Source organism: Gadus morhua, chromosome 11, assembly GCF_902167405.1.
Source record: "Gadus morhua chromosome 11, gadMor3.0, whole genome shotgun sequence".
Lineage (NCBI taxonomy): Eukaryota > Metazoa > Chordata > Actinopteri > Gadiformes > Gadidae > Gadus > Gadus morhua.
The window spans coordinates 1,826,617-1,842,499 of record NC_044058.1 but is presented as its reverse complement, the minus strand read 5'-3'; the positions used below and the strand labels follow the sequence as shown (position 1 = coordinate 1,842,499).

Sequence of the window (15,883 nt, the reverse complement as noted above, 5' to 3'; positions counted from 1 at the left end):
TAAATGCTCTCAGACGCTTTATAGCAAGACGTGGTCAAGTACGGGAATTGCGCTCAGATAATGGGACGAATTTTAGGGGAGCAGAACACGAATTGAAAACATCCATTGAGCAGTGGAATCAGGCACAGATTAATGATGTCCTCCTTCAGAAAGGGATAAAATGGACTTTTAATCCCCCAGCTGGCTCCCATCATGGAGGTTCTTGGGAGAGGTTAATTCGATCAGTCCGTAAAGTCCTCAACTCCACCTTGAATGTGCAAAGTTTGGATGAAGAAGGCCTTCATACAGTTCTCTGTGAGGTGGAAGCCATTATCAATGGCCGACCGATTACAAAAGCTTCCATGGATCCTCATGACCTGGAAGCATTGACGCCTAATCACCTGCTGCTTTTGAAGGCATTACCATCTTTGCCACCAGGAGTCTTCCAGGAGGCCGACATGTACGCACGCAGGCGATGGAAGCAGGTCCAGTACATGTCAGACCTGTTCTGGAAAAGATGGGTTAAGGAGTACCTGCCTCAATTGCAGGAGCGGCAGAGATGGTCAGGAGTGAAGCGCAACCTTGTTCCTGGAGATCTGGTGCTTATAGTGGACAGCACAGCACCTCGTAACTCCTGGGTCATAGGACGAGTCCTATAAACCTTTCCGGATAGAAGGGGCTTTGTGCGTCAGGTGCGCATCAAAACTAAGAGTAGCTGCCTGAACCGGCCTATAACCAAGGTCTGTCTGCTGCAGGAGGCCGATGCTGGATGTGGGGAGGCTGTTAGGGATGACAATACCTAGACCTCGAGCTTAACTTTGACACTTGACTGATAGTGACTGTGGCGAACACAGATCACAGGGCTATGTGCTGGTAACCTCTGGCCCTACTGACTGACCTTTTCACAGGATCATGAGGACGGAACAAGACAAGGAATGTAATCTCATTATGTGGACTGTTTAGTTTTAATTATTTCATGACTCGTATTGTGTATAATTATTGGGTGATAGCTTAATAATTAGGGGCTGGTGTGTAGGAGCCATGAAGGTGTTTATTAATGGAAATAGATAATTTCGTGGTTTATATTTGGGTTATTTTGGTTGTTATATTTCGTAACTTTTGTTGTTTATTTTGATATCACAATAATTGGTTTACGATCATATGGGCCGTAACATCTAGTTAATATAATCACAGGTACGCTGGTGCGGGCGGAAGTAACTAGGAAAGAGAGGGTGAGTTACTGGGAGGTCGTATTTTTTGTTGATCGCTGTTTTTGCTTAGATCGCTGTGATCGATATTCTTCATACTTTGAACACGTTATGATAAGTTGTCATACTTTTTTCAATAAAAAACCGGCAAACGGAATCTCGGATCTCAGTGGATATTTTGTTTAGTACAGCGCGTCGGACAATCGGCTTACACCCTACACTCAGCGACTGCTTCGTTTGGAACTAGTCGCTACAACATTGTTAAACATAACTATTTATTACACTTTTATTTTAGACGTCATTTGTTCAGTGCTAGAGAAAACATAATGCTTTTAGTGTCTTTATAGCATAAACAATAGGGAGGTATTTGTGACACATGTATATATTTAAGTATACTATGTGTGGGAATTCTTTTTTGAAATGTTTTTTCTTTTTTATTCACAAATTATACATTTGTAGTGTACCATGATTTATTTACTCACAGAATGATTGGCGTTTTAAAAGCTTAGGAAAACCATTGTTTCTAGGGAATGCAGAGTACTTCTGTGTGGTGTGCTCCTTTGCCGAAGAAAATGCAGATGAGAACATGATTGAAAAGGTAAAGTATAACGTAAAATATGCGCTTTGTATTATTAACTGACTCAAAAATGTGTGTACATAATACCATACAATGTATCTCATTGTAAATTGTAATTCTCTTTTAATTGTTTTATTTGGTAGGTGCAGTGTGGATTGTGCAGTCGGTGGGCAAATTTTGAGTGTGCCCAATGTGCCCATGAAAATAAGGCTGCATATATTTGCAAGAAATGCCTTAAAATAAAATAATTTTTTTGTTGGAAGTTATTTACTTAGTTTAATTGATTATTGATGTTTTTATTTTTTTTCTGTACCGCTGAAATCTTCAATATACGTTATAAAACAGCATCAACAGTGTACATAGGGTGAGTAGTGGTGTAAAATAACGTGATTCTGCAGTGGGAGCATTATTTGATAGAGGCGATTGGTCTATCCACATACGGTACTCATCTCTCATCTCATCTCATTTTCGTCCGCTTAACCGGGGTCGGGTTGCGGGGGGAGCAGCTCAAGCAGGGGGCCCCAGACTTCCCTTTCCCGGGCCACATTAACCAACTCTGACGGGGGGATCCCGAGGCGTTCCCAGGCCAGTGTTGAGATATAATCTCTCCACCTAGTCCTGGGTCTTCCCCGAGGCCTCCTCCCCACTGGACGTGCCTGACACACCTCCCAAGGAAGGCGCCCAGTGGGCATCCTTACCAGATGCCCGAACCACCTCAGCTGACTCCTTTCTAAGTAAAGGAGCAGTGGCTCTAATCCGAGTTCCTCACGGATGGCGGAGCTTCTCACCCTATCCCTAAGGGAGACGCCAGCCACCCTTCTGAGGAAACTCATCTCGGCCGCTTGTACCCGCGATCTCGTCCTTTCGGTCATCACCCAGCCCTCATGACCATAGGTGAGGATAGGAACGAAGATCGACCGGTAGATCGAGAGCTTTGCCTTGCGGCTCAGCTCTCTTTTCGTTACAACGGTGCGGTAAAGCGAACGCAATACCGCCCCCTCTGCTCCGATTCTCCGGCCAATCTCACGCTCCATAGTACCCTTACTCGCGAACAAGACCCCGAGGTACTTAAACTCCTTCACTTGGGCTAAGGACTCGTTTCCTACCCGGAGTAAGCAATCCATCGGTTTCCTGCTAAGAGTCATGGCCTCAGATTTAGCGGTGCTGATCCTCATCCCAGCCGCTTCACACTCGGCCGCCAGCCGATCCAGTGAGTGCTGAAGGTCACAGGCCGATGATCCCATGAGGACCACATCATCTGCAAAAAGCAGTGACGAGATCCTCAGACCACCGAACTGCAACCCCTCCCCACCACAACTACGCCTCGATATCCTGTCCATGTATATCACAAACAGGATTGGTGACAAGGCGCAGCCCTGGCGGAGACCAGCACCCACTGAGAACGAAACTGACTGGCTGCCGAGGACACGAACACAGCTCTCGCTTTGGAAGTACAGGGATTGGATGGCCCTGAGGATAGACCCCCTTACCCCATACTCCCGCAGCACCTCCCACAGTTTCTCCCGGGGGACCCGTTCATACGCCTTCTCCAGATCCACAAAACACATGTAGACCGGATGGGCATACTCCCAGGCCCCCTCCAGGATCCTTGCGAGAGTGAAGAGCTGGTCCGTAGTTCCACGTCCGGGGCGAAAACCGCATTGTTCCTCTTCAATCTGAGGTTCGACGATCGGCCGAACCCTCCTTTCCAGCACCTTGGAGTAGACTTTACCAGGGAGGCTGAGAAGTGTGATACCCCGGTAATTGGCACACACTCTCTGGTCCCCCTTTTTGAACAGGGGAACCACCACCCCGGTTTGCCACTCCTTTGGCACTGTACCCGACTCCCACGCGATGTTGAATAGGCGTGTCAACCATGACAGCCCCTCAACACACAGAGCCTTTAGCATTTCTGGCTGGATCTCATCAATCCCTGGGGCTTTGCCACTGCGGAGATGTTTGACTACCTCAGTGACCTCCACCAGGGAAATTGACGACGAAACACCATCAACCTCGAGCTCTACCTCCAACATAGAGGGCGTGTTATTCGGATTCAGGAGTTCCTCAAAGTGTTCCTTCCAACGTCCGACGACCTCCTCAGTTGAGGTCAACAGAGTCCCAACCTTACTGTACACAGCTTGGATGGTTCCCCGTTTCCCCCTCCTGAGGTGCCGGATAGTCTTCCAGAAACACTTTGGTGCCGACCGAAAGTCCTTCTCCACGGCCTCTCTGAACTTCTCCCACACCCGCTGCTTAGCCTCCGACACGGCAGCAGCTGCAGCCCTTCGGGCCTGTCGGTACCCTGCAACCGAGTCAGGAGTCCTCCAGGATATCATATCCCGGAAGGCCTCCTTCTTCAATCGGACGGCTTCCCTGACCACCGGTGTCCACCACGGTGTCCGAGGGTTACCGCCCCTTGAGGAGCCTAAGACCCTGAGGCCACAGCTAGCCGCCGCAGCTTCAGCAATGGAGGCTTTGAACACCGCCCACTCCGGCTCAATGCCCCCAACCTCCACAGGAATGCCAGAAAAACTCCGCCGGAGGTGTGAGTTGAAGATACCTAGGACGGGGGCCTCCTCCAGACGTTCCCAGTTCACCCGCACTACTCGTTTGGGCTTACCAGGTCTATCCGGAAATTTCCCCCATTCCCTGATCCAACTCACAACCAGATGGTGGTCGGTTGACAGTTCCGCCCCTCTCTTTACCCGAGTGTCCAAAACATGTGGCCTCAGATCAGATGACACAATCACAAAATGGATCATTGATCTTCGGCCTAGGGTACTCTGGTACCAGGTACACTTATGAGCACCCTTATGTTCGAACATGGGGTTTGTTATGGATAATCCATGACTAGCACAGAAGTCCAATAACAAACGACCGCTCGGGTTTAGATCAGGGAGGCCGTTCCTCCCCACCACGCCTCTCCAGGTGTCTCCATCGTTGCCCACGTGGGCGTTGAAGTCACCCAGCAGAACTACGGAGTCCCCTACTGGAGCCCCATACAGGACTCCATTCAGGGTCTCCAAGAAGGCCGAGTACTCTGAGCTGCTGTTTGGTGCATATGCACAAACAACAGTCAGAGTTTTCCCCCCTACAACCCTTAGGCGCAGGGAGGCGACCCTCTCGTCTACCGGGGTAAACTCCAACACCGCGGCACTCAGCCGGGGATTTATGAGTATCCCCACACCCGCCCGGCGCCTCACGCCCTTGGCAACTCCGGAGAAGAATAGAGTCCAACCCTTATCCAGGAGTACGGTACCAGAGCTGAGACTGTGCGTGGAGGTAAGCCCCACCAGATCTATCTGATAGCGCTCCACCTCCCTCACAAGCTCCGGTTCCTTTCCCCACAGCGAGGTGACGTTCCACGTCCCCAGAGCCAGCTTCTGCCGCCCGGGTCTGGTCCGTCGAGACCCCTGACCTTCGCTGCCACCCATGTGGCTGCGCACCCGACCCCAACGGGTCTTCCCACAGGTGGTGGGCCCATGAGATGAAGAGAGGGGGGGTGCCACGTCGTTTGTTCGGGCTGTGCCCGACCGGGCTCCGTGGCAAACCCGGCCACCAGGCGCTCGCCATCGAGCCCTCCGTCTGGGCCTGGCTCCAGACGGGGGCCCCGGGCTTCCTCCGGGCCGGGTCACATCTCCTCTTATTCCGATATTCATTGAGGATTTTTTAACCATTCTTAGTCTAGCCCCTCACCTGAGACCACTCTGCCATGAGAGACCCTACCAGGAGCACAAGGCTCCAGACAACACAGCCCTCAGGTTCACAGGGACACGTAAACCTCTCCACCACGATAAGGTGACGGTTCCAGGAGAGGCATACGGTACTCCTGAAATCTTAAATAAAGACGTGATAAACAAGCATCAAAATATGCTCCCCATATTCATACTGTGTACATAGGGTGAGTAGTGGTTTAAAATAATGTGATTCTGCAGTGGGAGCATTTTTTGATAGAGGCAATTGGTCTATCCACATAGGCTACTTTCCCCCTGCTATCTTAAATAAAGACGTTATAAACAAGCATCAAAGTATGCTCCCCATATTCTTACAGTGTACATAGGGTGAGTAGTGGTTTAAAATAATGTGATTATGCAGTGGGAGCATTATTTGATAGAGGCGATTGTTCTACAGATCACACACGCCTTACGTCGCGCTTGTGACGTAAGGTAGCCTTTTCTGATGGGTAGCATGATTTGATAGACCCGCTATATCGAGTCGCACTACGGTAGCAAAATCTGACAAGGGAGCAGAAATTGGCAGAACACCGGCACCGTTTTTTCTAGCGGGAACGCTGGTTAGTGCTACCAAACTATTCAAATTACTATAATTTATTTGATATTAATATTTTCAAATACGTAAGCCTAATCCACAAAACTAGTTGAGGGTTTTTGCCTACCTGCAAGCATCCTCCAACTGCAATCTTTGGTTATTTCATTTATAGGCCTACTTTAACAGTATTCTTTCTGTTCAAATCTGTTCAGTGTTCCAAATTATTTGTTATTAAAAGTTACATTAAGTTGATGGTTATATAAGTGTTGTTAAAAGAAAATGCTTTTTAAATTTAAAAAAATCGTGGGATGAATCGAACCATGGGTCAGAAATCGTGATACAAACCGAATCGTGAGTTGGTATATCGTTACAGCCCTACTGCTTATCCATAAAAAGGTAACTGTAAAATATTGTGTTTCCAAATAGTAAAAAGCATTGATGGCACACCTGCATTCTTTGAGGTAAGATACATCATTTTTTTCTTCTTTTTCTTTCCCGTCATTGTTCCACAGAGCATGCCTAGCAGGAAAAAAAAAAAATCAACCAAGTGAATCAGGCTCCAGACACACCTTTTATCTGACCTGTTAATGGACCGGTCAGTCATATCACCCTTCTCTTTACCATTACCAATATCTGTGACACAGTCAACTATTGGTGTAGTAATCATTGAATAATGATGTTAATGTTCACTATGTAATAGTGTTTATTTATACAATATTTAATAATCCTTACCGCCACCCTGACCTCAATACCTATGCTAATGCTATATAATAGTGCATATAAATGCATTAACTAATGTTCATTTATGGTTAGGTAATGTACCCTTATTGTAAGTGTTACCCCAATATCATATGACATTATCAATATCATATAGTACAGTCTAGTATACTCTGTACGGAGACTGAGGAACAGTTAATCATATTGCAAGGACTCTTATCACCAAGACCAAAGTGCTATAGTTTACATTGTAGGCAGGATCACCCATGCCAATTGGCAGAATTACTAATTATATATTTGTAAAAGCAGTTCCCCTATTTAACACATAAGGCTTCTGTGATGTAGTGGGAAAGAGCTTTTAAATAATTTCGTGCAACTTTCCAACATCATCTGTGTAATTAGATTGAGTTTACAATAAGTATGACAATAACTACTGTTTTGCATTACTCTGCTACGTTGTCGGTTGGCAGAAGGGGAAAGTATTTTGGCTACATGTTGTTTCCAGAAAAAGTCTCTAGACCTGAGCAGCCCAGGCCCTGTAGCAAACTAACAGCGAACTGAAAAGAGAGCCACCATGCTGTGGGAGCCCAGTGCTCCTTGTATGTATTGAGACTCACCTCACCAAGTTACCTGCTAGTTTGCTGTTGGTTGGGGACATCTGCAAATGGTGCTGGTGTTTTTTCTAAATTATATTATAATAATAAAATAAAAAAATAAATTATATTTATATTGGAATGCTGCATATTATTAAAAAATTCTTTCCACCCCAACGGGTGACTTAATGTGTTAAATGGTTGAACTGCCCATTCAAGGCCCTGATATACTTCCAACTCATTTTTTATTTACTTGGTTGCAAAGGCTGTGGAACATCTGCCGAACACTACAGTTTAAACAGGGAACAACATCATTGTGATATGTATGGATCTGCCTACCAGCATCACATCATGTACATTACACGATACCCATAATCTCAGAAAGTCTTGCTTGGAAAGGAACAGTGGGACGTAATAGTCCATATTCTAAAGATAACAATTATTTACACATAGCAAATATTGTCATTTTTCACGTGGTGTTGTTGACCAATTGCATGCTGAGGGTTTGTGTGAAAAATTATAAATATTTAGACAGAGCACTGTGCAGTGTTAGAAGCACAATACAGAACTTTGTTTTGGTCACACACCGGCTGTTTTGTCTGTGTGAAAACACCATTCTTGATTGAAGTATATCAGGACCTTTACACAATGAAGCATGAGCAGTCGATTTGGCATGTGTAAAAGACGGCAGGAAGGCTGGTATAAAGCAGCACCCACCGGAGCTGTCCCAGTCTCTCCTCACAAACGCCTTCCTCTTCTCCTCCAGGAACTGACTGGGGATCAGACCAGTATCTCCAACCACCAGGTTGGTTGCCTGTGAGGAGAGAGTTTATTATAGAGATGGAAGAGATTAGAGCTGGAAATATATCCTATGGTTGAACATTTCACACCCATCACCTAAATGTCAAGTATGGTTTAAGAATATTCATGGGATAATCTACCATGTCACATTTGTCTCAATGACAAAACTACTGCATTAAGCACAACGTTGGGCAGGGGGTTTTGACATTAACAGAATTTGGTTGCTTACCAAGTTTGACACATCACACATCACAATAGCAGCTTATCCTGTTCATAGAAAGGCTTCCAAGCCAAGCTGACGGGCAGCAGCAACCTCTCTATAGAGCCATCGTTTGCTCAATATTACAACAAAATAGGCCAACGTCACGTTTGCAATTTTCCCCAGTGAATCTTCATCCTCATCCTTATCTTCTACAGCTTATCTTGGGTCGGGTCGCGGGGGCGGCAGCTCTAGCAGGGGACCCCAGACTTCCCTTTCCCAGGGCCACATTGACCAGCTCTGACGGGGGGATCCCGAGGTTTTCCCAGGCCTGTGTAGAGATATTATCTCTCCACCTATTCCTGGGTCTTCCGCGATGTCTCCACCCCACTGGTAGTGCCTGGAACACCTCCCTAGGGAGCCGCCCATTGGGCACCCTTACCAGATAAACCACCTCAACTGACTCCTTTCTATGCAGAGGAGCAGCGGTTCTAATCCAAGTTCCTCACGACTGGCTGAGCTTCTCACCCTATCCCTAAGGGAGACGCCAGACACCCTCCTGAGAAAACCCATTACGGCTGCTTGTTCCCGCAATCTTGTTTTTTAAATCCTCCCATCCTTCATGACCATAGGTGATGATAGGAACAAACATCGACCGTTACATCGAGAGCTTTGCCTTCAAGCTCAGCTCCCTTTTCGTCACAATGATGCAGCAAAGTGAGCAAAATTCCGCCCCCGCTGCTACGATTCTCTGGCCAATCTCACGCTCCATCGTCCCCTCACCCACGAACAAGACCCTGAGGTACTTGAACTTGTAATTTGTGCATCCCTATTCTCAACCAGCAGCATGTCTGTAGGGTGATTACACTATGTAATAAAGACATTAGCTCCACACAGGCAGGCTTTTCAGATTTTTTTCTTAGACTGAGGAACCCTTAATTAAAACTTAAGATATTCAGAATCGATAATGGCTTTGGTAAAATGTTGACATTGCCCATTCCTATGTAACACATGACTGCTTCTCTAGAGTAAAGAGTATAACACTTGCAGACCATGTGATCTTTAATTTTCCATTTGCATTAGCTTTTGCTCGACTCTGTGAGAAGAGAAATCCACTACGAGAAGAGAAATACTAGTTCAAGCGAGCAGTAGTAAGTGGCAGCCAGTCGGTGAGTGTCATATTACAGGATCAGTTGCATATTCACTCTCTAACATACATGGATATGGTTAGAGAATGAACTGCTTAAACAGTTAAGGAGAGAAAGCTCATCTCTTGCTTGGAAGGACAGTTTAAGACACAGTATAAATAAGATAGATAGAGGAACACATGGTCTTCTGCCTGCTCACCTGCCACCAGTTGGGGTCTTCCTTGTTGACCACGTGAAGAACGTCCCCCCTGGAGAATGCCAGCCCCACTTCCCTGCAGGGGATGAGGTTGTCCGTGGCCGGATTATATTTGAAGTGTGGCTTCAGAAACACCTGAAGTGTGATGGCACAGTTAACATTGAAAAAGTTACAATGAATTCCTAAATGTAAAAACTTGGAATTTAATGTAGACCTTTTTAAACAGGACAGCGAGGGATGTGTGTGTGTGTGTGTGTGTGTGTGTGTGTGTGTGTGTGTGTGTGTGTGTGTGTGTGTGTGTGTGTGTGTGTGTATATATATATATATATATATGTGTGCATGAGTATGTGAGACTCAAGTTGTTTCAGGTTGTTTTGGTGAACTACAAAATAGCACGGAGGGATAATTATGTTTATAAAATTGATACAAATCCACCAGTATGTGTGTGTGTGTGTGTGTGTGTGTGTGTGTGTGTGTGTGTGTGTGTGTGTGTGTGTGTGTGTGTGTGTATGTATATATATATATATATATATATATATATATATATATATATATATATATATATATATATATATATATATATATATATATACACACACACACACACACACACACACACACACACACACACACACACACACACACACACACACACACACACACACACACAGTCAATGCAACAAACGCCCCTCTTCAATTTGTTGGCCAAACATATACACACACACGTATGTATGTATGTATGTATATATGTATGTAAACCACCCCCCTCCCCACACTGCTCCTGCCCCTGCTCCACCATGCCCCAGATGGCCTGTGAGGCGTTATTAATAGGCCCTCTGCTGGGCTCAGTTACAGTCACTGGACGTCTGAATAAGCACCACCACCACTCCCCCACCCAGGACCCTGACAGGTACGACCCAATTGGCACACGCAGGGGCTCACTCTTGATGCCTGCATGTTATGGCAGCGAGTCAACTCCCAAACAGAAGGCCATGTTTATAAACAGGAGCACATTGGGGAGAGGAAAGTCACAAGGTGTCCATTTAGAGTGAATCACTGCAGGGTGAAGAGCCCCTCTGACAAATTAGAGTTCAACAGGGACCTGTGGGGGGGCAGGGGGCTCCCGGTAGCTGGGCAGCACTTTGAGGGTCACGGTGCCGCTGCAGTCCTTCAGCAGCTCCTGCAGCTCCTTGGGGTCTCCGCCCATCGCGTGGCCATCAACCTCCAGGATGACGTCGCCCACATGCAGCAGGCCCTGCCTGGCGATGGCACTGCCGTGCAGGATCCGCCTGATCACCGGCGCACCCCCCTCCACGCGGAACGTCACACCCTAGGAGGGGGAGGGGTCATAATCATTTAACTTCCGCACTTCATTAATCACCTCCAGTGGATGTCTGTTTCATGAGGTGGAAATGGGGCAAACCATTATTCACATTTTCCTCCTTAACAAGGCCCAGCCACACATAGAATGTGCATTCACAGGTTAATGGAAGTCTCTAATGCATGGTCCCACACATTACATAGCTGTGGTTTTGCTGGCAGACTGACCAGTGGTTCCCCAGCCCTCTTCTGGATACCGATCATCCTGACGGCGTCGGGGGGCACCAGCGAGCTGCTCAGGGAGACTCTGCTGCTGCCCGGGGTTGGAGACATCTCGTAGGACTTAACAGCCACGTTGTCATGAGTCTCGATTAAACACTGGCACAGATTACTCAAAAGGGTTAGAGACCATGGAGAATGAGGATCAATAGCAATTAGGAACAAAAACATGACTGCTGCTCATCTCTCGAATTAACGCCATAAGGAAGACCACTGAAGAATGATTATATTTCTGACCCCTTCAATAAAATCACTTTGTTCTAACCAACATAACATTTCCATGAAATAACAATAATAATTCCTGAACACAAATATATTTATGCATCATTAAATGCATAATTGCCTCCGCACAAATATACAATAAATCTTTGAGCATGTCTAACAATGATGTGTCATAAATATACAGAAGGATCGGTGTTCTTACCTCAGGAGCAGAGCACAGAATTAGTCTGACATTGCAAAATGCATCACAATCTAAGCATTTACGGAAACACTAGATGACTTTCCCCTCCCCATCTTCACTAAATTTACCCACACGGTTCAGAGCCTGCTATTGGGTCAAAATGAAGCTCCTCCCACTTCCAGACCCACCCCCTCCTCCCACACACCAGCCTCTTATTGCTTGACAGGGCAAGTTGTAGAGGGAAAGACAAAGTGAGGACAGCTAAACGTCCCAATGACCCAGTCCAGCCTGATCCGACCCACAGATCTGTTTATTAGTTAATCTAAAGCACTTCTTATGCTGCCCTTCAAGGCAGGACGGTGCGCCTTTATTTTGTGCGTTCTGTGTAAATGCGGAATGGGGGGGATCATTTAAGATCCGCTGACAAGCCGGCAGAAAAGGAAGTCACAGAACCAAATCTGCATCTAATGTGGGGAAGCGGCTGGACGGATCAGGGCCGGGACGCTTTGACGTGCTATGTGTCCCAACAAAGTGGGTAAAAGTAGAGACCCTCAGATACTGGGTTTAAAAAGGAGAGCCCCACAGATACTGGGTTTAAAAAGGACAGCCCCACAGATACTTGGTTTAAAAAGGAGAGCCCCACAGATACTGGGTTTAAAAAAGGAGAGTCCCACCGATACTGGGTTTAAAAAAGGAGAGCCCCCCATATACTGGGTTTAAAATGGGGAGCCCCACAGATACTGGGTTAAAAAGAGGAGAGTCACACAGATACTGGGTTTTAGGGGGTTATGGCCAATACCGATATTAGTGAGTTAATAAATACCAATAGATATATCCGCCGGTCGTCCAAAAAAGATTGATATATTGGCCGTTATTCAATATATATGGTATCTTGTGGTATCTTGGGGCTGGAACAGCTCCTGGTGATTTACTGCTCGCTCTGCAGCAATGCTTCGGGGCCACAGCAACATCACAGTAAAACCATGAACTAAAGGGACCAATGACCTGTAGTATGGGGAGCAGCACTAACCTTCCCACAGAACATAATTTAAAACTGTTAGTGTTGGGAGCGTTTATGTGGATTTTAGTGGTTCAACCAGCATAATAGACAATTTTTAAAGAGGTTGTTGCAATTATAAATCGACACAATTTCTAAAGTTTTCATATTGGCAAATACAGTGTTGTGCCTGAATGCGTTCATTGAACTATAGTTCATGAACTCGTTCATATTTTCGGCAAACGTGAACTGAACGTACTGTATTACTGCCTGATGAACGTTACTGTGAGCTCGTTCATTCTGGTGTCTGTGAACGGCACGCTCACTTGGTTTAACTTTGTTCAATAGGGGGATTATTTGTTTATCAACACGGCGGATGCGTGCGCAGAATGATCGCCAAAAGAAAATGTGTTTGACCGGTTGCCATGGTTATCTCTGTGTGGTTCATTTGCAGTTGCGGTGTTGTCAGCTTACTGTTACATTAAACTGTAATCAGAAAACGTGGTTATATGCTATAGACCCTATAGTATCTGTGGTATAAAGGCTGGGACGAATTTCAATTTATAAATATGTACACTTTATGTTGAAAGTAAAGACCGTCGCGATTCCCATTGAAACGAATGGCGCGGTGATTATTCTTCAAAACGAGAGCTTGTAAATTGTGAAAAATGAATTAAACTGTAATCAGACAGAGCGGTTATATGCTATAGACCCTAGAGTATATGTGGTATAAAGGCTGGGACGAATTTTGAATTATAAATATGTACAATCCATAACGTTAGCTCTCTGGCTCGATCAGCGGACAAGAATACCTTCTAGAATCATTGCTTGTTGGCCGGAAACGGAAAGGGGGGCTGTTTACGTTTGGTTGTAGTCTTTTCCCCTGGTTCTCCGTCCCAACAGTAGGCCTAGAACCAAGCGAAAAGACTACAACCAAAAGTGAACACCCCCCTCTTTCGTTTCCGGCCAACGAGCAATGAGTCTTCCGACAGAAATCAATGGGATTTACAAAATGTGCTAAATGTGCAATAAAACACGATAGAAACTGTATTTTGCTACGATACTTGATTCAACCACTCTATTTCTTCCTAGACAAACCAGAAAGGGGGTTCAATGTTCAAAATACCGGAAATAAAATAATAGCTCACAGCAACATATTGAAAAAAAGAACTACGAACTAGTTCATTTTTGGAACTGTGAACTTAGTTCAAAATATTGAATTATGAACGTTTAACTGAACTAGTTCATTTTAAAATTTGTGGACTGAACTTTGAACTAGTTCACGTTGAAAGTGAACTTTCCCAACACTGAACATAGGCCGATACGATGAGGGCCCATGAGAAAAGAAAAAGAAAATTAAGAATATAAATGAAGGTCCCAATAGGGTTTAGAGCTCAATGCATAACAGGGTTTGCTAAGCTGTTCTACCTGGAAGTGGGGCTCCTCCAGGATTCTGGTGAGCTCAGCGGCTGCCACGTCGTCCCCCTCTGCGCTGTGGAGGGACTCCAGGATGTCCGTCACCAACTCCATGTTGTTCTCCCCCACCGCAGTCAGCTGCATTACCTCAAGACGCTCATGGGCCTTAACACAGACACAAATTGTTCACACCTTGAACTGAAGAACTATTTTTTTGAAAACCAAGAAAGCAAAAGCCGACTAAAATTAAAAAAGATAGACATTCATTACGATCCAGTGCAGTTTCATAATAAAAACAGTACTGTAGTGTGTAGGTCTCTTCTGACCTAGAACTGCCGGTGACAATTACAGCTATTTCCAAGGATCCTATTAGTTGTGAGTCAAATGATAATAATAATAATAATAATGAATGAAATTTATATAGCGCTTAGTATGGTAAGCGCTATATATGGTCTAAGACGCCTTACATATTGCCATATCAAAACTATGTAAGACAGACTAGGAATAAAAGAAAAACAGAGGTAAAACATGAAGAATAAGGTGGGAGTTGGGTGGGGAAGGCTAGTGCAAAAAGGTATGAATGAAATGTTGCGAGGTTAAATGGGAGAGCCAGTGTGGTACATATCAACCACCTTGGCCAGAGAGCGGACGATGGGGCTCTCCATGATCCCCGTGAGGAAGATGAGGTCCATATCCTGCGCTGCAGTGCCCGAGGGCAGCCCTTTGAGGTTCTCCATCACCTGCTGCATGGCAGGAGGAGAACACACAAACACATCTGGACATGAGACAACAACAACAACTATATTCTGTATCAGACAATGGCAGCTGAAACAGGGCATTTAATTCTGTGAAAGCAGAAAACTGCATCAGTGCAGGAATTTTTTTTTTTTACGATTGAACTTGGTCTGGCTATTGCCAGACCAAGTTCAATCGTAGATTGCACGTTGGTCTCGGCTATCTCCCGTCATTTCCTACAGCACAAGAGGCGTGATCAACGGGCCTAGTTCATGTAACTCTGTACGCGATTGGCTGCTTGCCGCCGCTTCCCTGTGGTCATTGTGTTCAACCAGCCAATAGCGCGCCAAGGGGAAAAGCCAGCTTGGTGACAACTCAACCACCAAACCACAATGAATGGTTATGAACATTACATTTGATCCGCCATTCAGGTTTTTGTTCCTTCCACCAATCATCTGGCTACAAGAATCTGCAAACATTTTCAGAAACTGTTTTGAGATATGTGATTATTTGAAGCGTGACACAAACAAGATGGGCTACAACGATCTCACCTGAGCCCTACACGCTATTTGCCAGCATCATAATGTCTACTACTTGGGTCAGAAGAAACACCTCCGCAACACAGTGAAATATCCAGTCTGCTACCAACTGACTGAATGCTAGTTTGCATAAATCTGCAGACCTAAGGTCAGCGGATGTCCCTTATAGACGGATTCTGACCAACGCCACCTGCTGGTATGGAGTTATTTTATCTCACAGGAAGCAGAACATGTTGGTGCCAGAGAATGTCTAATTGGAAGAGAACCGGCAAACTCTGGTAACTTCCTGTTTCTGTACTGGTTGCGGTAACACATCCAAGCGAGGGCGCTCGAAGGTGAGTGCAGCATAAATGGGAGTCGACGGGGTTCCACCCTCAAATTCCACTTTTCTGTTAATTTTTGGTCAAGTAATTTGAAAGTTGCATTCAAAAGGGGGGCTAATATTCAGCTGAAAATTGAATATTTTAAGTTCACTTATCTGTTCAATTCAATTCGATTGTATTTATA

The 15,883-nt window shown here is 45.5% G+C and overlaps 1 protein-coding gene across 1 annotated transcript in view; it reads right to left on the bottom strand.

Moving 5' to 3' along the window:
* The window catches only part of LOC115554014 (MAGUK p55 subfamily member 6-like), a 29,283-nt gene extending 14,432 nt beyond the window's left edge, over nt 1-14,851 (bottom strand). The window contains 7 exon segments of the mRNA XM_030370603.1: nt 6,481-6,552; nt 8,061-8,157; nt 9,691-9,822; nt 10,790-11,017; nt 11,236-11,385; nt 14,115-14,267; nt 14,735-14,851. Coding sequence (XP_030226463.1) covers nt 6,481-6,552; nt 8,061-8,157; nt 9,691-9,822; nt 10,790-11,017; nt 11,236-11,385; nt 14,115-14,267; nt 14,735-14,851 — 949 coding nt within the window.
* Nucleotides 14,852-15,883: the final 1,032 nt, after the last annotated feature.